This window comes from Eleutherodactylus coqui, chromosome 8, assembly GCF_035609145.1.
Source record: "Eleutherodactylus coqui strain aEleCoq1 chromosome 8, aEleCoq1.hap1, whole genome shotgun sequence".
NCBI classification, from domain to species: domain Eukaryota; kingdom Metazoa; phylum Chordata; class Amphibia; order Anura; family Eleutherodactylidae; genus Eleutherodactylus; species Eleutherodactylus coqui.
In genome coordinates this window covers 63159199-63181185 of record NC_089844.1, presented here as the reverse complement: position 1 = coordinate 63181185, position 21987 = coordinate 63159199, and the positions used below count along the sequence as shown (strand labels likewise).

General features: G+C 42.4%; 1 protein-coding gene across 4 annotated transcripts in view; it reads left to right on the top strand.

The window, feature by feature from the left end:
• The window catches only part of COL18A1 (collagen type XVIII alpha 1 chain), a 195425-nt gene extending 177375 nt beyond the window's left edge, over window positions 1-18050 (top strand). For all 4 annotated transcript variants that reach the window (XM_066575741.1, XM_066575739.1, XM_066575738.1 and 1 more), the window contains 16 exons: window positions 483-527; window positions 1842-1886; window positions 4683-4754; window positions 5109-5153; window positions 5399-5441; window positions 6100-6171; window positions 8384-8421; window positions 8971-9060; window positions 9184-9337; window positions 9514-9578; window positions 9947-10075; window positions 11777-11806; window positions 13276-13494; window positions 13572-13769; window positions 13999-14114; window positions 16001-18050. In XM_066575741.1, coding sequence (XP_066431838.1) covers window positions 483-527; window positions 1842-1886; window positions 4683-4754; window positions 5109-5153; window positions 5399-5441; window positions 6100-6171; window positions 8384-8421; window positions 8971-9060; window positions 9184-9337; window positions 9514-9578; window positions 9947-10075; window positions 11777-11806; window positions 13276-13494; window positions 13572-13769; window positions 13999-14114; window positions 16001-16214 — 1575 coding nt within the window. In that variant the 3' untranslated portion in view covers window positions 16215-18050. The remainder of the gene's footprint in view (window positions 1-482; window positions 528-1841; window positions 1887-4682; window positions 4755-5108; window positions 5154-5398; window positions 5442-6099; window positions 6172-8383; window positions 8422-8970; window positions 9061-9183; window positions 9338-9513; window positions 9579-9946; window positions 10076-11776; window positions 11807-13275; window positions 13495-13571; window positions 13770-13998; window positions 14115-16000) is intronic.
• Window positions 18051-21987: the final 3937 nt, after the last annotated feature.

Sequence of the window (21987 nt, the reverse complement as noted above, 5' to 3'; positions counted from 1 at the left end):
TCAGTTCTGTTTCCATATTTATACAGTAATCTTGGTTCTGTTGTTGATATATTTCTTTTCAGGTGGGAGATAACCCTCTGCCAAAGGCCTCTGGCAGTAGCTTAGTTCCTTCCCCCAATGAAAAGCCATGCATGGTTCACTGAGCATGCATGTATATAGGGGAGTCAGGAGCAATAGCGGTTATTTAATGAGTATTTACCCAACAGGTATCCAAAGTGTATAGGTAGCAGGTTATTGGCACACCAGTAGGTGGGTGTCAGCACTAGAAGTGCTTAGGACAGCTTGAACCCTAAATACAGCCTTGGTCACACCTGAAATGGTCATGAAAAGGGTACCGGTGGCAAGCAAGCACTAGGCCCTTTTGTTCTGTAACCCTGAGATTTAACTGTTTTTTAAGTGACTCATGGTACTAGTACTGGATAGGTGTGGAGAAAGAAATTACATTTTAACACAACTGATGTTATTCTTCATGCTTATTTTAGGGAGACACTGGACCAAGAGGCCCTGAAGGACCTATGGGACCTCAAGTAAGTATAATGCCATATGAAGATAACTTGCACTTAACTGCCATAATTAAGGAGTAGCTGTGCTTTTAACTAACTTTAGTATGTCATAGAGATATAGTAACATGGTACGTTAGGCTGAAAAAAGACATATGTCCATCTATTTCAGCCTATTTTCACCCCATTGTTGGTTTTTTTGCAAAAAAAAACCAAAGTGGTTGACATCATTGTCATTGGCTGTGATTGGCTGAAGGCACGTGTGTTTTCTGGAGGCGGGGATTTCAAGCCCTGCGTCCAGAAAGCAATGCTCTGCCGGGGACCAGGAGGGAGCGACAGCCTGCAGCAGCACCGCAGAACGCCAGGAGAAGTGAGTAATGATTTTTATTCTTTGCTCCGCTGTATTCCCGGCGTATAAGGTGACAGTTGGGGGGTCGTCTTATACGCCCCGTCGCCTTATACGCCGGTATATACGGTATATATTTTTATTGTAACACATTTCTGGATGAATTGCAGGGAAGGGCTTATATATTTAACCCCTTCCCGACAATTCATCCCGCGATCGCCGGCAGCCCATTGCTTTCAGTGGAACCAGCTGTATTGTCGGCTCCATTGAATTCAATGGGTAAACATCGTTCTTCTCTGCCACAGCTGTTACAGCTGTGGCAGAGAAGAATGATTTGTCTTCTATATGTTCTCAATGGGGTCGGTGCTGCTGCCGCCGACCCCATTGAGCGCATATAGAGAAGAGAACAGGAATCGCAGATCGCACATAGGTGCGATCTGCGATTTCTATGGCCTAAGAAGGACCGTTGGGGTTCTTGAAGCCTAAAATCACTCCTAACACTCTCCCTATAGCAGCTCCGGCATCAACAGCACTTTCCCTGAACTATGTCAGAATGCATCTGTGGCGAGCCGCGGGCGGGGCAGATTTTAATACTCGGGTGACACCTAATCTCGCCAGCCACTCACTGCAGGGGGGTGGTATAGGGCTTGAACGTCGCAGGGGGAAGTTGTAATGCTTTCCCTGTCTTTCTATTGGCCAGAAAAGCGCTCAAATTTTTCAGGGAAGAAAATGAAAGTGACTCGAACATCGCGTGGTGCTCGCCTCTAGTAACGAGCATCCCGAACACGCTAATACTCGAACAAGTTCGGACGAGTATGCTCGCTCATCTCTAGTATTAACAGATCATGGGAGAGATCTCTGTACTCACTCTACTGATCAATATTTTGACATGTATCTCTGACAAGTCAAACGTTAGTTAAAAGTGCAGCTACTCTTTAAAGAGAAGTATTGCAGTGCCAATATCTGTTATATGCTAACATATTATATTGTTAAAGGGTCCACCATCACAGAAGGGTGAAATTGGATTCCCAGGAAGACCTGTAAGTTTACTACTTCTATTTCTATTTCCCCTTATGTTTGCATTTTCTTTGTCTGTCACATTTTAATTGTTAATCTTATTCTAGCCATTGTTTTTTATTGTTTTCTCTACGTATTTAGATGACCTCTATCTTTTTTTTGATACCCTCAAATATACAAGTGCTCCATTGGCATCCCATTGCCCCTGTAGATGCCTCACCAGCCATGTCCCTTATGCTGCCTTGGCTGCGGGTAGCACAATATAGTGACAAACAAGCTGATTTTAGCAGTAGGTCATTTATACCAATCAGTTCAGGGTTTTGTAAAACTAACACTATGTTAACATTTGTGCTGGAGGGTATGTTCAGAGCCTCCCACGTGGATCCGGCACCGAAGGCTGTACAAAATAGCATGCTGCACAATTTTGTTCATAAAATACTGCAGGGCATGTTGAAAACCAGTCAGATCCCATTATAGCGAATGGGGTCCATTGGCCCCACTTGAGTCTGGCATGTGCCAGAACTGGCACTTCCAGTAGTTGTTCAGCTCCGAGGACATAGCTGAATGGACATAGCAGCTCCGAGGACATAGCAGTGCAATGCAAAAGCGTTGGTGTAAATGCAGCCTGAAACTATGCAGCAAGCGGATGGGAGGGGTGTGATAAAGCTTGTTGATGTTCATTTATGCACACTCCCACTGCCCTTCCCCTCCCGCTGATTGACAGATTTCTCGATGTTACTATTTATATGGAGAGACCTGTCATCCAGTGGCTGGAAGGAGGGCAGAGTCAGTGTGCATACATGAACATCAATGAGTACCATCAGATCCCTCCACTTTTTTAAAAAGTAGGTTTTGCAAAACTACTAAACTGACTGATATAAGTGACAGACTGCTATGGTCACTGTATCTGTCGCTGTACTGTGTTGCAAGCAGCCAGCGCAGCATAAGGGACCTGGCAGGTTCCCTTTACATTTTTGCTCTGCACAGAATTTGTTGCAAACGTAGCCTCAGTACTAGGATTGTAGAATTTTTTTCTACTCTCTTGGTCCAATTTTAGGGATACTCAATTCTCAAGACTTTGATGGCATATTTACTAGATGAACGTTTGATAGGTGGGGGTCTTCTAGTCCCCAGTAACCCTGGTCTGGCTAAATGGGGTGCCTTGGACTTAGAGAAACAGCCAAGCAGGTTTGGCTATGCGGTTTATGTAACTCCCATAGATGTCAATGTGAGTTATACAATCAGTGCAGCACAGCAAGCTACGCTGTTTCCTCCGCTCTCAGGTTATAGAAACAGGGTAGCTCGCTGTGCTACATGGTTTCTGTAATTTCCACCACATTGGGGATCAGAAATAGGTATAGTTGCAGGTCCCAGAGGTAGGACCCATAACTATCAGACTTTCATGGCATGAAACTTTCACATGGGAAAAACCATGTTGCCATGTGGTCGCTAAAGTTTGTAATTTGATTGTTAAGTGGCCACATGATTTTCCTGGAAATCACCTGTAAAGCCACGCAACTGACCACATGGTTTTACAGATTAAACAGTTGGTTTCTGGCAAAATCATGCAGCCACTAAACAACCAATTTATAAACGATGCCATCCCTATGTAGATGCAGTTTTCGGTGTGGCAGCATCAACGCCACCTCGTGTGCCCTTCCATGTACCTGTCCATACATATTATATTAATGTTGGTGGTTCCTATTTTCGACACGCTGCTCCCATGGATGCGTCACTGAGGTACAGTATGCACTCTCCAAGTTAAAGAAGCATGGATATTTGTGACATATATGCATGTAGACTGAAGGCCCTTTCACAAGGAACGATTATCGTTCAAAAAAGTGTTCAAACGAGTGAAAATCAACCAAAATTGTTCAATGTAAATGCAGCCAACGATCGAACGATGAACAATAAATTGTCCAGCTTTCGCTTATTGTCCATTTCAGGTAGGCATAAAAATCATTGTTGGCTCATTCGTTAATCATTCAGTTTAAATACAAATCGTTCAGTCATTCTCATTCACTTATACAGTGAATGAGAATGACTGAACGATTTCTCGTTTGAGTGAGTCAACAATGTATCTTGTGTATAAACAGGCTGCCCGAGCGAACGCTGACCTCGTTCACACGATACATCATTTGGTGTAAACAGCCACTTAAGTTGATGGAAATGGACTATTTCAACTAAAACAATTGTTCGGCAAAGCAACTTAGCTAAACAGCGATAGACCGTCATCGTGTGGAAAGAGGTCGGCCGCACTTGAATTTTTCTTCCGGTGTGTGGCGGACTCTGCGAAACCAGGCGATTGTTCAGCCATACAGATGAGCAAGCCTACTCGGTAAGGCAGGTACTCGAGCGAGCATCGCAATTATTTAGTAACTGCTTAGTGATCCGAGCAGGCTCGGGCGGGGGGAGCGGGAGGAAGAGTGAGAGAGATCTCTCTCTCTCTTCTCCCCGCTCTGCTCCCCTCCCACCCGAGCCTGCTCGGATCACTAAGCAATTACTCAAGAAGAGCGATGCTCGCTCGAGTAACTGCCTTACCGAGTAGGCTCGCTCCTCTCTATTCAGCCATAAACATACTTCTATCCCAAGTGTTTGGCCAGCTTAGGTCTAAATAGAACCAACCATCAAATCTTGTAAAATCATTTTTGTACTGTGTGACCTACAGATATGAATAGAACAATGTTTTTGTACCAGTGTTGAATTACAGATAACTTCACAGCCTTTTGATGTGATAGTAATCTCTGTCCGATACGTTTGGGGGGAATTTTTAGGAAATTTGTAAAAATATTCAGACAAGCTGACTTTTTTTTATGTAGGGTCGTCCTGGTATGAATGGAATGAAAGGAGAAAAAGGTGAATCTGCAGACCCTACTGGCTTTGGACTAAGGGTGAGTTTTATGTATCTTCATTGTTTACTCACACTAAACATTAGCAGATTAAATTCCACTATAGCCAATATAAGGTATCAGTAGTAACAAGCCAAGCATGCATGTGTTCTGCATGGGGAGCTTATCTCCTCTGAAAGTAAAAGGATTGGACATGTAGATACCCAATATGTCCAGGCCTTCCCCCCCCCCTCCCCCCCGCCCGACATATGCCATTGGGAGAAAGTTGAGAAAACACCATACACATTAGGTGAGCCATTGGTCATGCTGACATCGGCAGGTTCGGCCAACAATTATCTAACGTGTGTATAACCACCATAAAGAGCATTATATGACAATAGTGTTTTCTTTTAACAGGGACCACCTGGACCTCCTGGCCCACCAGGTCCTGCAGGCAGCCCAGTAAGTAACCTTTATATGCACAAAATATCTAATAAATACATATATGTTGTTAATATGTGCAGGGGTCGCAAGTATAATTTAAGCTCTGATGAAGTCATTTTGCTGTTTCAGAGCAGTAAAATGTAACATTTGGTGCCTTGGTATGGCACTAAACCATCACATTGATATTAACAATCCCTTTTATGTAAACCGTACTTACTAGGCCATATTTCACTGCCTTGAATATAACCTCTGTTGTCTTTCAGGTATACACTGATCAGGGGGCTGTTGGGCCACAAGGGTATCCAGGTAATGTATCCTGGGGGCTGTTATGTGGTTATTTCTAGATAAATGAACTATTGTCAGATTATAGGAGGCATTGAAACAGAAGGAAGTGGGGAATTTCCTGACGGTATTCCATTGTGATCATTAAAGGGGTTGTTCCACGCACTCTGTTTTAACTAAACAGGCTGCCCATGTGAAAACATAATAAAGGAGCTCATGCTCACCTCTCCCGGCTCCCTACTGTGTCCAGTGCAGATGCTCCAGGTCTCTCCTGTGACATAATGTCTACAGGCTGCAGCAGCCTGTGTATGGGATATCACAAGCTGCTGCAGCCAGTGACCGAGTTGAGTGATTGAGCATTGGGCTCTGTTTTTGACTACAGTCGCCTATGATGTCAGGTGCACAACACTGTCAGCACTAGATCACGGGGAAGACCTGGAGCAGCGGCCCTGGACATGGCAGGGAGCCTGGAGAGGTCTTAGCTCCTTCATTATTTTTACACATGGGGAGCTGGCTAGCTAATTATAAGTTGGACAACCCCTTTAAGGATTATGTACTAGAAAATATAATTTATAACTCATAAGATCTACTTTTCAGATATGGTTTGACCTGATAATAAGTCTTGTAAGACATTCTGTAGCATGCTTGACAGTCTCTTGTCAATATTATTATATTGTTGTAGGACACAAAGGGGAAAGAGGATTCCCAGGACCAGAAGGTGAAAAGGGCGATGTTGGCCCTCCTGGCCCACCAGGTAAGAAAACAGCGCACACAAGAAACATAATAGCATGATAATGTCAAATGATGCAAAACATCATTTTCTACATTCCTGTGGTTTTTGTTCTGAACAGGAGCTTCCACTAACTTCTGCTCTACTGATAAGTATTTTTGCATGTAGACCAAGAAGCGCTTTACTGTATACCAGGGGTGTCCAACCCGCAGCTCGTGGGCCGCATGACGCCCAGGATGGCTATGATTGTGTCCCAACACAAAGGGAAGGTCGAATCTGGAGTAGGCGAGGCTGCAGGCGGTACCTGTCAGCTTCAGACTGTCAGCTTCTACTCACATACAGGCTCAAACAGATGACTAGGCATCACGTTCAGCTCTGTGACTGTTTGACTTACTCAGTCATTTCGGGTCCTTTGACGATTCTCCTTCTTGTCCTCCCAAGTCCTGACCACTTCTACCCACTATCGAGGTGAGGGTGACCGACACTGTGTGTCCCTTCACTGTTGTCAGAAACGGACCAGTGGCTGTGAACTGCTTATGAGTCTGGACAGGTTCCTATGTCCAGGCTTGCATGCAAAAGAAGACACTGACTCCAGTCTGGAGTCCATATGACCTAGCGGAGGGGGTTAATTGGAGGATAATGAGAATTGTCCGGAGGACTGTGGATTAAGATTATTATGTGAGGACGTTTTTGCCTATCGGTGAAGGCGGATATCATGAAATTTACGCACAGACCCTTTGTCTTGCTTTCCTTAGTGTTTATGTATTTAATGTGTGTCCCAAGAAAACTCCCCATCCCACCGAGGCGCAGAGATCCCAAAAGGTTTTCTGTTGTTAAGTTTAATGTATGAACATTTTGCGGTCAGCAGCTATGCTGCCCCTAATGGTTGGTGCAGGCAACATGCATTTTAGTATTTAAATCTGTTTGTGCAAGGAAGTTAGAGCTACCGATCAGGAAAACTGAACTTCAACCGCTATGAAGATATAATATGAAATTAGGCAGCACCAAACTAATTAAAAAAGGCAAAATGTTGTTGAAGGGTGGATATCCACTTTAATGAAAATACATTCTGAAATATAGCAAGTTCTATTAAAATGCCGTATGAGATCTTTTAGGCAAACGTATGCCAAAGTCCTCAATAGCTCCTATTTTAAGTTTGGATTACTTCACTGGCAAAGTCAGGCAACCCATAAATTAAAGGGTATCTAGACTATTTTTCATAAATTTATCGTACAATTAAAAATAAGAAACTTTGTAATATATTCTAGTACAGAAAAATGTCTGTTTCTTCACTTAAAAGCCACTTCTCACTCTGAATATACTGATAAAATCTGTAGTCCGAGGGATCAGAGTGTAGCTACTCTGCTACCCATAGAAGTCTACAGAGGGGAGGAGGAAAGTACAGCAGAGACATAGAGATGCTGCTGTAGCTCCTACTAGAATAAGTGTTTTATTTCACCACAGTGCTGTATTTACAGCTACACTGCTCAGTACTGCTGAATAATGCCCTCCATGCTGCTTCTGGTGGTGTGCTACACAGAGATATTAGGGGAACAGGATTACCTTTTCTCTGCACGTGCAGTGTATGGGAGACATCATATCAGCTAATCTATACCCACCAGCTGAGGGAAAACTGAGAAGTAGAAATTAGAGAGCCCAAGGAAGGAAAAATAGCTAGAAAGTCATATGATGGCAAGAAATTACATTATTCCTCATGTACACACACGACAGCTTATTTTGAAAAGTGATCCAAAAGTTTAGTTATTCTTTAACATCTTCAGAACTTCTAAATGATTTGGATTCTATATTACTATATATTAACTCTTTCCAATTCACTGTCTGACGTCTGAAGACATTCTGATTGAAGGCTGTACAGCTCCTATGTCAGAAGATGTCCAGCAGGGTATTCTTACTGTATATTACTGACCGCTCTGTTACTGGGGGCCTCTCCAGCATGTCCCATACCGCAGTACTGGCTCTAGCCAGCAGATGGCGCCATTGTATAATGGCAGAAAGAAAAAGCCCTCTAGGAAACCCTGAATGCAAAATGGGATTGCATAGGGTTAATTTATCCACAATTCATGTGTTCTGGCAGAGTTCCTGAGCCTTCAAAAAGACAAAACATATTTTGATGAGCACTGGAGATCATTTGTTTCAAATTACTAGTTCAAATAGACAACTATTAAGTAATGAATGATTTGCAGACTTGTATTAAAATGAATTCTCTATATTTTAGGGAATTTCCCATATGATCTGAGAGAATCCCCACTTCGGGTGAGTGTTTTTATGAGGATGAGAATGTTAATTTGTGTTTAGAGTAATTAAATGTAATTTTATTTGACTTTGGAGAAATAACCTTTAAAAGAGTTATCCAGTCTTTTAAAATTGATGGCCAATCCACAACTTAGGCTATCAATATCTGATTGGTAGGGGTCTGCTGCTTGGTATCGCCACCGATCAGCTGTGGCATGCGCCAGAACCTCTTTAGTATTTACATCTGAGCATGATCGTACTTGTACTGCAGAGTGCCATATTATTGATAGTGGCTGTTCTGAGTACTACAGATTTGGCCCCTGACTACAAATGTAAATTGTCAAATAGCCAAGATTGATGCTGGCTGCAGTCATGGGCATTTGCGGCAGGTGTCAGCTGTTTCCGACAGCCGGCACCCACTGGGTATGAAGCAGACGTGGCCCTAGGGCCCTTTTTATATCCAACAAATTAAAAAGTCATTTTATTTAGAAAAGAAAAGGCAAAAACTGTTACCAAAATTTGGTTAAGAGTGAACTTTTGATCTAATTAATGCTGTCATTTTGTTCTTAGGGAGAAAAAGGAGAGAAAGGAGATGCTGGAGGTGGATATGACTCAGGAATTCCAGGTCCTCCAGGTAATCCTGGATATCCAGGCTTGCCGGTAAGTGAATAATAATATGGAGTACACATTATATAGATAACTTATCTCTATTTACTTCACATATTGAAGGTTCGTGTATCCTTGCTCATGCCTAAAAATTTGAGATTATATTTGCATTTTCAGGGACCTAAAGGAGACAGTGTCCAAGGTCCTCCAGGTGCACGTGGCCCTCCAGGAGCTCCTGGCGTGGGATATGAAGGAAGACAAGGACCACCTGGACTGCAAGGACCCCCAGGACCACCTGGACCCCAGTCGTATCCTGGACCAAACAGACAAGGTTAGTAGAGCCGATCAACTTTTTCAATGTGGTCGAATTAACCAACATGGAATACTTTTTTGTCAAATGCGTTTCAGTTCTACTAGTTCATATTGTTAACATTGATCCCACAGAACTAACATGTAATTATTTGCCACTTGACAATAGCAGGAGTATTAATTAATTTATATTCTTAGCTGTAAGCATTCCAGGACCACCAGGACCCCCAGGGCCACCTGGATCTCCAGGAGGATATTCTTCGGTGAGTAGAAAACATGAAACACAACCAGATGCATCAAGAGGCATTGGCCTAAGAGAAGCTATCATGTAAACATGTTGTTGGACAGCAAGACATCTGGGCTGTGCTTTGAGATGAACTTATATATGTTTAGATGCGACAAACTAAAATTGGATTTGCAACCTTTTTTTCATGAAATGTAAGATATTTTTGTACATATGACTCAACCCAATGACTGCTTGGAGCATTCATTGGCGACGTCTTCTGCACAGAAAATCATTGTGTAAAATATTATTTTTTTATCATTTCCTTTGTAGATTATAAAAGCTAATGGATTAGTAAATTAGAATAGTTACTGGTTTAGTAAATGATCTTCCCTTTTTCTTTATTAGACTACAGTGCTGCATACTTATCAAACAATGCTTCACTTGGGCCAGTCTTTGCAGGAAGGAACCATTATACTGGTGCTGGAACAATCAGAATTGTATGTGCGAGTGAAGAATGGATTCCGAAAAATTCTCGTAAGTTTTAAAATATTTACGAAATTTAGCAATGATTAAAAAAAACCTGTATTTGCAAAAATATATTAAGATAGGAAGAAACAAATCAGATACACTTGATTTCACCAAACAAATTAGTGTTCTAAGCAGAAGCAAATAAAACCTTCTTAGAAGGTGTGGGAGAAAGTTGGCACATAACTACTTACTGCCGTCAGTCTAATAGGAACAGATGCCCTTGATAGTAGAGCTGGGAAAGGTGTGGTAGGTAAAATGAAAAAAAGTGTATTAGAAACAACTGGTAGAAAAACCTGAGCCAGCGCACCACCACCAGATCTCCATTAATGTATAAATGGTGCAGGGGAAGACGGCCATTGCAGTTACTGGCAGAACACCCCAAAAAGAAAAAAATGAAGAACTTCCAGCACTCCATAGAGGAATTAAAATATTTCCTTTATTCCATGGTAGTTTAAAAACCTGAAGCTTAGGTTGTGCTTTGAGCCTACATAGCTTGGCTCTTATTCATAGCTCTACTTTACCAGAAAAAACACAGACATTTAAAATCAAAGCTTCCCCCTAGATCATGCGTAGAAAATGAATGACTCCCATGACCAGTCCCATAGAACATACTTAACCATTAGGGAATTATTAAACATGATGAAATAGAATGACATAGATGCAAAATGATATAATATAATATTATATATATATATATATATATATATATATATATATATATACACACACACACACCCTTTTATATAAACAATTTTCTCAATTATATATCTCTCTAGATATTAGTCAATATACATCAGGTCTGTCCCCAGGTTGAGATGACCAGGTTGGTGGCAACCCAAGGACAGACAGAGAACCCAAAAGGCCATGAGCTTGAAAGAAAGTGATCTGACATGTAGAAGAGTTGGAGAAGATGTGGTCTAGCGCATAGTGATATGGACAGTATAGGTCGGCACATAAGAGATATAGGTTAGCAATCCTGATCCCACTTTAAAAAGTTCTCTGCTTTGCACCCCTGTTACAAGGGTCCTTGGACAATAAATCTGTGATCTGTGAGGAAATTTGGTAGTAACTATTCAATTTCACTACAGTGCCATAGCGGAGAAAATAAAGTATTACTCAGGGCCCTTTAATACACAGACCATCCATATTAATGGATGGTCTGTGTATTGAAGAGCAGGACAGGTCCTCCAGAGCTGCTCTTTGTAACCGCTGTCCGGTCTGGCCAAGAAATGAGGATTCTAAACCAATCATCCCTTCTATTAATTCAGAATGAATTTCATATAGCCCATACCCATTATTTTCACATCTGATGCCAGGAGTGGGCTTAAGGAGTTATTCCAAAATCTAAAATTACCCCCTACCCCTCCTCCTAACTTGGGGCTTATTGCACCACCACCCCACCCCCAACACCCCCCCATAGTAAGGATGAGATTGAATGGAGCAGTGGTTGCTCATGTGCAGGGACGCTCCATTCACATGAAATGGGACTGCCCTCCATTTAGTCAGATGTCACTGTAAGTGAGAGAAGCAATCCAGCAGTGTAGAGAAGAAGGGAACATGGGACCTCCGTTCAGTGGAGGTTTCAGCGGTGGGACCTCACCGATCATAAAATACCCCCTGTGGATAGGGGGTGACTTTACATTCCGGATACCCCCTTTAAGTCTCTTATTTTAGAAACCTTTGCTGACTATAATTTTGTTTTCACAGCTTGGAGAATACGCAACACTGAATGGGCAGGTAAGTCTGTCACCCTTTTGCTGACAGGAGTTTTTGAACCTCTGTTACCTGGCACAGTTTTCACACTTGACATTCAGTATTATTAAATCAATTATAATATAGAAAAATGTGATACTAAACGGCCACATACTTTCTGAATAAAGACACCCGGCACATCGTCAAAATGTTATACACACGCAGGCAATGTATGATGTCATTTTGTGTCAAATTGTCATTTTTAAGTAAATTGCATGAAAATTAATATTTGTGGTTTAAAGTGTGACTCAATTAGAAAATTAGATGCACAATACCACCTAAAAATGAAAGATCCAGATTTTTTTTGTGGAACTAGTTAAAAACAATTATTTATGGGACAGTCACTGGGTTAAAATGCCATTTTTAACGGATGGAAATTTGTTTCATCCATCAAAAATGTACCATACATTCTTCTCTAGTGGTAATTAATGCTATGACTGTAGCGTTTAATGGTACAGCTAAAGAAGCGGTCTGCAGATTTTATACTAAAGACTAGGTACAGATAGGATAGGGACAGTATACAGAATTTTATTGATGTTGATTCATGGGGCACAGAAGCTTGGTGTAATGTACAGGGGGTGGACAAATATATGGAAACACCATATGAAATGCATGAGATTTTCATCATTAGCACTGAGCTGCCCTTTTGACTCTGCTTGGCTGAGAGCTTTCCTGCCACATTTGTGTTTACTTCACCTCTTGCTCTGCTCTGGATGGTTTTGGGAGCCAGCTGTTACCATAGCAGCAGCAGCTGAGTGGCTCAAACCCCTGATCAAGTAAACCCTGTTGCTCAGGCAGATGTTCATTTCTGTCCAGCAGAATCTGTCTCATATCACCCCCACTTAAGTTACATGGGATAAAAATCATATTTAAAAAAAACATGCATTTTGTATGGTGTTTAAATATTTTTGTCCACCCCCTATATATGACACCACAGTCTGGAATCTAGTAATGTCCAGATTATGGAGTTAATAAGCAGCCTAATTAGGTCTAAGGAGGCCTTTGAGCTTCAGATAAGACTTCTCACTCCTTTTTTGGGAAAGAAAATTACCGCAACAGGTGGCCATCATAGCAAGAATTCTCTCTGATTGAAAGACACAGGGGTGATAACATGCACAAGAGTTGATGTTCTCCCCCCACCCTGGAGTCACATAAAGCCATATAGGGACAGGATAATGTTCACAGATACTCTTCCTCCCCTGCACACTATCAGCACATATCCTGTTGACTCCTCCACATAGCTGCAAGTCTTTGCAGCTCCAAATTTAGCCTGCTGTTGCTTAGGCTGGATGGTCCCTAGAGTCATGATCTATGTCTTGTTTTAAAGCGAAGACCAAAATCTGTTACGCGATTGGCTACTGAAGAACTTTTCTACCTGGACGTATGAGATACATATTCAACTTTTGTATCACAATCTCTGTAATAAGTCACTGAATGGATACTCTTCTCTGTAGGGTAATGAAGTTGCTCTGGAACAACCACATGTCCATAATTATCCTGGCAACAGAGAAACAGTATCTTATCAGTCTACAGATGAGAATGTTCCCCAACCTCCAGTTAACCCTGAACCTCAACAACCAGAGTACCAGCCACCACCTCAAGTCTTCCAAAGACCTGCAGAACCAGAGAGAAATGCTCCTTCCGTCCACACACACCAAGAGTACTATGCAGCGGTGAGTGTTGCAGTTATACTTTCTCATATTGTGTTCCTGGATATGTTCTTACATATCTTTTTTTTCTTCCACTGCAGTTACATCTTGTGGCACTAAATGCCCCGCTAAGTGGCAGTATGCGTTCCATCCGCGGAGTTGACTTCCAGTGCTTTGAGCAAGCACGTAAAGCAGGACTTCGTGGGACGTTCCGTGCATTCCTATCATCACGGCTGCAGGACTTGTACAGCATAGTTCGTAAAGCTGACAGACTCAACGTGCCTATTGTTAATCTTCGGGTGAGTGTGGCATTAGACACCTGAAGAGAAATAATGCTCTCCTTCCAATCTGCGCTACTGAAAAACAAAATCCACCCTTGTGCCCTTGCTGTCATCTTCTTCGCACTGACAGCCAATAATCAAGCAACATAGACTTGATTGCAATTCTTAGTGTTATACTCCCATCTGCTCACATATTTTCAGAAGTGTAATCTGACATCAGTTTATATGCTATGTGACTCTCTTCCAGGATGAAACACTGTTCGACAGCTGGGAATCACTATTTTCTGGTTCTGAGGGACAGATGACGCCTGGGGCTCGAATCTATTCATTTGATGGACGGGATGTTGCAACGGATTCTACTTGGTAGGTCAAGCTACAATATATTTACATATTGGCATTGGAAAGTGCTGCCAGAATTTGTGTTATCAGTTGTAGATAAATTGAATATAAGCCCCATTGGCAGGTTTCCAATGCACTATAATATGTATACCATATGAGAAAAAGTAAAAGCAGGGGCCAATGTTTCAAATGTTTCAAAGATTGCCAACATTGTAAGGCTTTCTCATGCAACAGTGTTAAGAGTATATGAAAAATTGTGTGATCGATGAAGAACATCCAATGAAAGGGAATCCTGTGGACATAGGCTGGTTAACAAAAGGAGTCAGAGGAGGATGTCAAGAATAGTTCTGACGGACAGGCAGCAAATTGCAGCGGAATACACTGCTGACGCTCTATTTAATGTGTCTGAATGCACAACTTGTCATTCCTTAGAACAGATGGAAACTCGTCATTCCTTAGAACAGGTGGACTATACAGATGTAATATTCAGCAGCTTCACTGGTGCGGTGTGCTACATTGCTGTTGTAGTGCAATTACACCGTTTGTGTAGCCCAGTAGTCAATAGAATACAATGCACTACACAAAGAGTGTAAGGTGCTGAAACATCCAGCACGCTAAGCAAACATCATTGGTGAGTCGGATGCTCAGCGGACAACCAGTTCAAGTGCCATCGCTATCTGAGAAACACAGGAAAGGTAAAACTACAGCGAGCAAAAGACCGCAAAAATTAAAGAGGTATTCCGGGGATTTTTACATTTTTTTTTTCTCTTGATGAAAGGTATGGTCAGTGCTTTCTGTGCTGACTGCAGTGACAACGGCCCTAAGAATCAGTTGATCGGCAGGGATCCGAGCAAAGGGTCCTTATCGGTCATGAATAGAAAAAAATTAAAAAAGGTCCCAGAATTCCCCTTTAATCACTAAGCTGTGAAAAAACATTACCTTATTACATGAATCCAGATCTATGTTGCACCCCCGCCTCCAGGAAGCGCTGGCTCTGATTGGTTCTGGAACGCTGTGGCTCAGCCAATCAGAGCCAGCGCTCAATGAACCAATTACAGCCATTCAACGCGATAGCTGTGATTGGTTCATCAAGCGCTGCAGTGATTGGCTGAGCCACGGCATTCCAGAACCAATCAGAGCCAGCTCTTCCTGGGAGGTGGGGATTTTAAACCTCCAAACTAGGAAGCGTTGGCTGAAAACTACAAGCAAATCTGCCGGAGCTTCAGAGGAAATGCTCGGCGAAACTGACAGGCGATGTATTTATTTATTTTTTTAAATGCAGATAGGCCTTATTTTAGAGGAAACAGTAGGATTTCCTACTATAAAAGTTGCATCGCACCGCATAAAAACCGTTCGATGCAATGCAACAGAAAGAAAGGCTCCATAGGGAAACATGGGCTACATCGCAAATCGCGGTGATATTCAGCATGCAACGATTTTTTTTTTAATGTAGCAGCCTACAAAACATTGTTAATGTGAAGAAACGCATGGGCTTCACATACAGGCGATTTGTAGCGCTGTCGCATCACTGGAGAATCGCGCGATTATGTCGCCCGTGTGAAAGTGGCCTAAAGTAGTCATTCAATGTATATGTCCACAAACTCCATTGTGCTTAGGCTGCAAAATCCTTGCAGATAGCAATTTGAGATGGATTTGTCCAACCCAGGGAATGTGAAAGCACTAGATTATCATGCATAGTGGAGAATGGAGACTTGGCACTTAACATTCGATTTAGTATTAAAATTCAAGGCAAATTCTACTTCCATCTGATGGGCTTAATTAGAACTCGATTCATTAAAATAAAGCTTGCAGTGACAAATGTGCTAGTTTGGACAGTTCTTGTTATGATCCTTTACACTATTCCACACGTCAAAAGTATCCCATCTAATGACTTAATGTTTGCCATTTAGGCCACAGAAGATGATCTGGCACGGATCAGACAACAAAGGTCGGCGCCTAACTGAGAACTACTGTGAGACCTGGCGTACAGATGAGACCGTCGTCACTGGTCAAGCTTCGTCTTTATCAAGTGGGAAACTCCTAGAGCAGCGTTCTCAGAGTTGCAACAAGAACTTCATTGTTCTTTGCATTGAAAACAGCTTCATGTCTACCAGCCAGAAGTAGGAGCACATTTAGAACAGCCATACTGGTGCCTCTCCTGGCAATGGCTACACATGGACTTCCCAAGATTCCTTCTTGCATCCAGAGACCAAAGAGTCGGAAGCTGCTCTTCTCTGAACATTAATGTGCAGTGTTACTGTCCCGTTCTTATGGGGCCACATCGCTTGGATATACTGATTGAGCTATTCTATGCCTCAGCTCAACACAAACACTTCTAGTTTCGCATTGTGAAAGAGGCTGCAATTCCAAAAAAAAAATTTGAAATTCCAACTGAGATCATATTGATTCTAGTTGTGCCAACTCCTACTGAAAATCCAGCCTTCCCCGTAGCACATGGTTCTTAGCAACCAGACTGTCCTAAGAGGAAGCTAGCCTATGATAGAAAAGCAGTTGTGCAAAGGTGGCAAAGTTTATGGCTGCCTCAAAACTTTGCACCAAATTTGGAATAGTCTCTCTTTTCTTCTGTAATATTTAACCACTTGTAGTTACAGACACGCGCATACGTCTGCATTAATCTCTTGTGAATGTTTGTTTCCTAGCTTTCCCTATGACAAAAACCTGGTGACTACCACTGTATTTATTAGAGTACTCTTAAAAAAAACAATAGGTCAACCTAAATGTTTTTTGGAGCTGCAATGCTTATGAAGCAGTTGTTATCCTACTGACTCACCCCGGTTACTCTTGACTTTGGTCTTTAGGGTGGCAGATGCCCAGTAGACACTGTGCTCCCTGGATTAAGGCTGCTCTATACTTGATCTGCCCAGCCTGATAAGGGCATGTTTAACTACTTGGGACCGTTGTAATTTTTTAATCCAGGATGTATGTTAGTTATATTTGTTTTATATCTAGTTATACACGTTTACTTGTTTGGATGAGACAAATGGAAGGAGAAACTATGGTCCATAGAACCCTGAAAATTCCCAGCTCTGCTAGGTGTGTACACAGTGAAGTCTAGAATGATAGTGCATACAGCTCTAAAGCCACCAGCAACCAGTCTGATAGTGCCATCCATATTATTGGTCAACCCTAAAGAGTACCTTCATCAGGCGTTTTGGCTCCTTTGGGCAGCTGAAAATGGTCAAGGGACCATGAGTGCTCCAGGTACTCTTCAACTTTTTTGTAGTATGAAAACTACTTGGGGGAACTACTACTGCCTAGAATGGTCTTCCAATGCAGATTGTACAGTGTTACTTAGGCAAAGCTCCAAATAGTCAACCTTTTTTCTTCATGTGTAAGGGACCACAGGCATCGGGTCAGTGGCAGATTCCCAAGCAGGGAGTCCATAGGAGCTCTGTAAGAGAGCTTGTGGTCCCCTTCTTCTCAAATGTAGGCAACTGGGACATAAGGGACTCAAGATCCAGTTCTGGCCACGCTGATTTGGTAGAGGCCTTGCAGAGCTTACAGACCACGATGTGAAAAGTACATAATGTAAGAAAGTAGGAACTGTGCTTTGTATGGCTTTTGGCCTGTAGGGTTATATATATATATATATATATATATATATATATATATATATATATATATATATATATATATGATCTAGGAAGTATGGTGCACTGGAAGGCCTGCAGACTGGTGTTTAGCAACTCATTTGTGTGCATATCAAATATTAACCTTGAGCAGTTGGGAATGGACTCAGGTACATGGTACAGCAAAGTCACCAGTGAGTATATGAATTCCTCATGTGTCTAAAAGGTGCTAAAAATCTCTATTTTTTTAAATGCTTTTAGAATTTTTTAAGACAGGAAACAGATGGAAGTTGTCTACCGTAATCTTTGTATTTAAAAAAAAAAATCAAACCTGTGGATATTCATTTCTATAAATACTTCCTAGAACTAATATCTTGTGTGTGGATGTCTTATTTATACTTTAGTTGAAAGGAATGGGCTACCAGGATTGGGGCCCAAACAAAAAAAAAGACCCTGAACACGATCTTCTGGGCTTTTTTCATACAATATCTAATTGGACCAGAAACTTTACAGTCATAAATAAAATTGCAAACAAATATATATGCGTTTAGTATTTCTGAGAACTTAAAAAAAAAAAAAGATACAGAACCCCCCCCCCCCTCCCCCTTGACGTGAAACACCAGTTCCTTTATGCAGTAAATTCATTGTTGCCCAGATTTACGAAAATGGAATTACCTAACCGTGCTTCGACCCCCATCACTACACAGTGCACTGGGATGGGATGTCATCAGCCTGTGCTCTCCTGCATTAATCACTGTGCTGATGGCTAATACAGACCTCTACCAGAGTCCAATGTCAGAGGAAAATAGTTATTAAAATAGTATTGCCCAAGCAGATGGAAACTGCCAATGTGGACCCAGCTATTCAGTCTGTGGATTCGCTTTTTTCCTGATAATTGCATAAAGCAACCGTGACAAGACAGTCAAAATGACTTGTAAAAATGGCTTATTTTCAGATCATTTGCAAAATATTGGCCTTGACCTTGTCCACCAGCTAGCAAATATTCTGATTTGGTCTGAATCCAGTTACTAATAGAACTGTGAAAGCTGTAAAAGAAATCTGCAGACTTCGGCACTTGACCTGTTTCAAAGCTCAACAACCTTTGATACTTGAAGACCTCATCTCATGTAAGGGCTGGTTCCTGAGCTAAGAAAGAGGAATTAGTATACATAAGCTTATTAATACGCCCATTGTGAAGCCACAGGCGGCCCGTAGCTTGAAACAACGGAATTCCACATGATATGGAGCTGTGCCAACTTCACAATCACTGAACAGGTCATATGCAGATGATTGTGAGTGAGTTGCGCCCAAGATCCTCAAGCAGAACTTGCATCTGCAATTTGTGAGATAGGAAGAAACATTCTGCAACAGAAAGGGCACATTGTAGAATAAGTGGATCTATCCCCATAATGGAAACAGGTCCACTCAGTAAGTTTAACCCAAGGACACAAAAATATATCGTGCCATCTGGCTAATGGACTGTAACACAGAATACAATGGACTCTTAGTTGCCTCACTTCCACCAACAGGACTGATGGCTCCCTTTATATGCAGTGACCATCAATTACTGGTGCAGCATAATAAGATGCCACCAAAAACCTGCTGTAGTCCTACAATCCTCTGTGGATTTTTTCTGCTATAATTTTTTTTTGAACTTCTGTAATATAAAAACAATAGATACAACGAGTAGAGGTTCACGATGTCCCATGATTTTGCAAGTTGAACACCATTATTTGATTAGGCAGCCCAGAAACCCAGATATGTCATGCTACAATAATGTTATGTAACAATGACCCTCAATGTAATGGTTGACGTATTCGCTTATTTGTTTTATTATACCTGATGAATCACATCCATTGATTGTTTCTTTTGAGTGGAGACAAAATTCTGAAAAGTTCTATGAGATTGGAGGCATTATGGAGTCTCAAAGTGGCCAGGGAAATAATGAATTCGATACATAATTATAAAAGTTTCCAGGATCAGTGGATGCGGTCCTGCTGTGCCACACACTGGTCTGAGGTTTAGCCAAATCTAGGTGCGACATCTGAGGAACCCCAGTCTTTACTCTTTCACCCCACCAGTTGGGATCTGGACTGTACTGCGGGGTGGTCAGACCATTACACTAGGAGTGGTCCCAGTTATGTGGTTGCTGATGCAAGTACAAACCAGGGTGAAGTGCCTGAGGGTGTGAACAAAGGCAAGGTCAGGTCAATCTCTGTCAGGGCAGGCAGTGTTCACTTTAACATGAAAGACAGTCCAGAGGTCAAGTCACACAGTAGGTTCAGCATAGTATAAAGAGGCGAGGTCAGGACTGGAGCATGGAGAGTAGTCAGGGTATAGCCAAGATCGATAACCAGGAAATCAGCACAAAAAAGACCAAACGCTTAGATGCCTTCATAAAAGGGAAGGTGCTTAAAATAACCAAAGGTCCTCTGGGATTCAAGAGGTGAGAAATATAGGATGCACGCTGGCCCTTTAAGGCTGGGTCCACACGGGGACCGATTCCCCAAAAATTCCATGACCAGTCTTCCCCGTCTGGACCCCCCCCCCCCCCCCCACCCCCCCCCCCCCCTCCTCCTAGACTGCAGGCGTGTGTGCACCCTTTAGGCAGCAGAGAGGCTGACAGGAGGCCAGAGCATGGTGCCTGCCATAGACAGGAAGAGAGCACTCATGATGGCCGACAGTGGGGACAGTTGGGGGGGGGGGGGGAGAGAGGGCAACTGCAAATCGTAATAAAAATGGCAGTAGAAAGAAAAGCTTTAACTTTGCTAGAATATATATTTTTTTAAATCCATGATTAACTCAAAGGATGTGTTATCCCCAGGAATTGTGTGTAATATGTGAGATTTGGAAAGTAACACAACTTGACTCTTTCAATCTGTGCTGTCCGTTCTAGAGCGGCCTTAGGGAAGCCCCTACAATCTCCTTTGTAATTTCCCAATGTGTCGTCCCCCCCCCCCCCCCCCCCGTTTATGGATTCATCAGGAATGTGTAGAGAAAGAACTTCCTTTTTTTAAAATTGACATTTTCCTTTTACTGCAAAACTCCAGCAAATCCACAGTTTCTAAGTGAACTTTTACTTATAATTAGGATACCTATTGTAGGTTTCTGTCTATTAAAATATCTGATAAAATGTGTATGGGATGCTACAACTTAGGGAATTTACCGGATGACAATTCTTATCACTATGTTCCGCATGTGACATGAATGCTGCTGCACTGGGCGCAGGGTGCCGCCTTTCCTGTGTCTTAGTGGCACACTAGTATCCTGCTCACAAGTTTGAAGTATATACAGATTATATATACCAGGCCATTGTTTCCATACACTGAACGGATTTCTGCAGGAAGCAGATAGCTTCTCACGGCAGTGGCCAGGTATGGTATTACAGGCAAAGTTCTCATTCATGTCAATGGGAACTTTGCCTGTAGGACCAAGTCTGGCCACTACAATGAGAAATCAGCCCAGTGTACAAACCCACTTGCTCAGTGAGCAGCTAATTGATGGAGGTAGGCCATCAATAGTTCACAACTAGAGATGAACGAGTATACTCGCTAAAGGCAATTGCTCGAGCGAGCACTGCCCTTAGCAAGTACCTGCCGCTCGAGACGAAAAGGTTCGGGTGCCGGCGGCGGGGAAGCGGTGAGTAGTGGCAGTCAGCAGGAGGGAGCCGGGGGGAGAGAGCGATCTCCCCTCTGTTCCGCCCCGCAGCTCCCTGCCCGCCGCCGGCACCCGAACCTTTTGTCTCAAGCTGGCAGGTACTCGCTAAGGGCAATGCTCACTCGAGCAATTGCCTTTAGCGAGTATACTCGCTCATCTCTATTCATAACCCCTTTAAGCAACTTTCAATTTTCCATCAAAATCTGCACACAAGCATGTGGATTTTGGTGTGGAATTTTCTGCATGTTGCGGGCCAAATTCCGCACATCTGAAAGGTCCCTTAGGGTGCTAAGTGTCATTAACAGTCATGCTTTACAGAGAATTGGTGATCTGAACTTGCAAGTGTAGATGCAGCTTCGACAATAAGCCCTAAATTGCAAGCGTTAGCGGTGCTTCTGTACTAATGCCCTTATCAGTACCTACAATTATTGCCAATTTGAGACCTAAAATTAAGTCTACTCTGGCAAATGACATTTATGGCGTATATGTAGGGACCCAAACCCATCAGGCGACCTTGACCTATATTGTACTTGTCAACTCCGAGGTAAGTGCATTTACAGCCAGCTTTCTGCTGCAACCCCCATTTCCCCTAGACATCATGACAGCATACATCTGGAGGTTGCTCACCTGCTGACCTGATGGGACAGGAA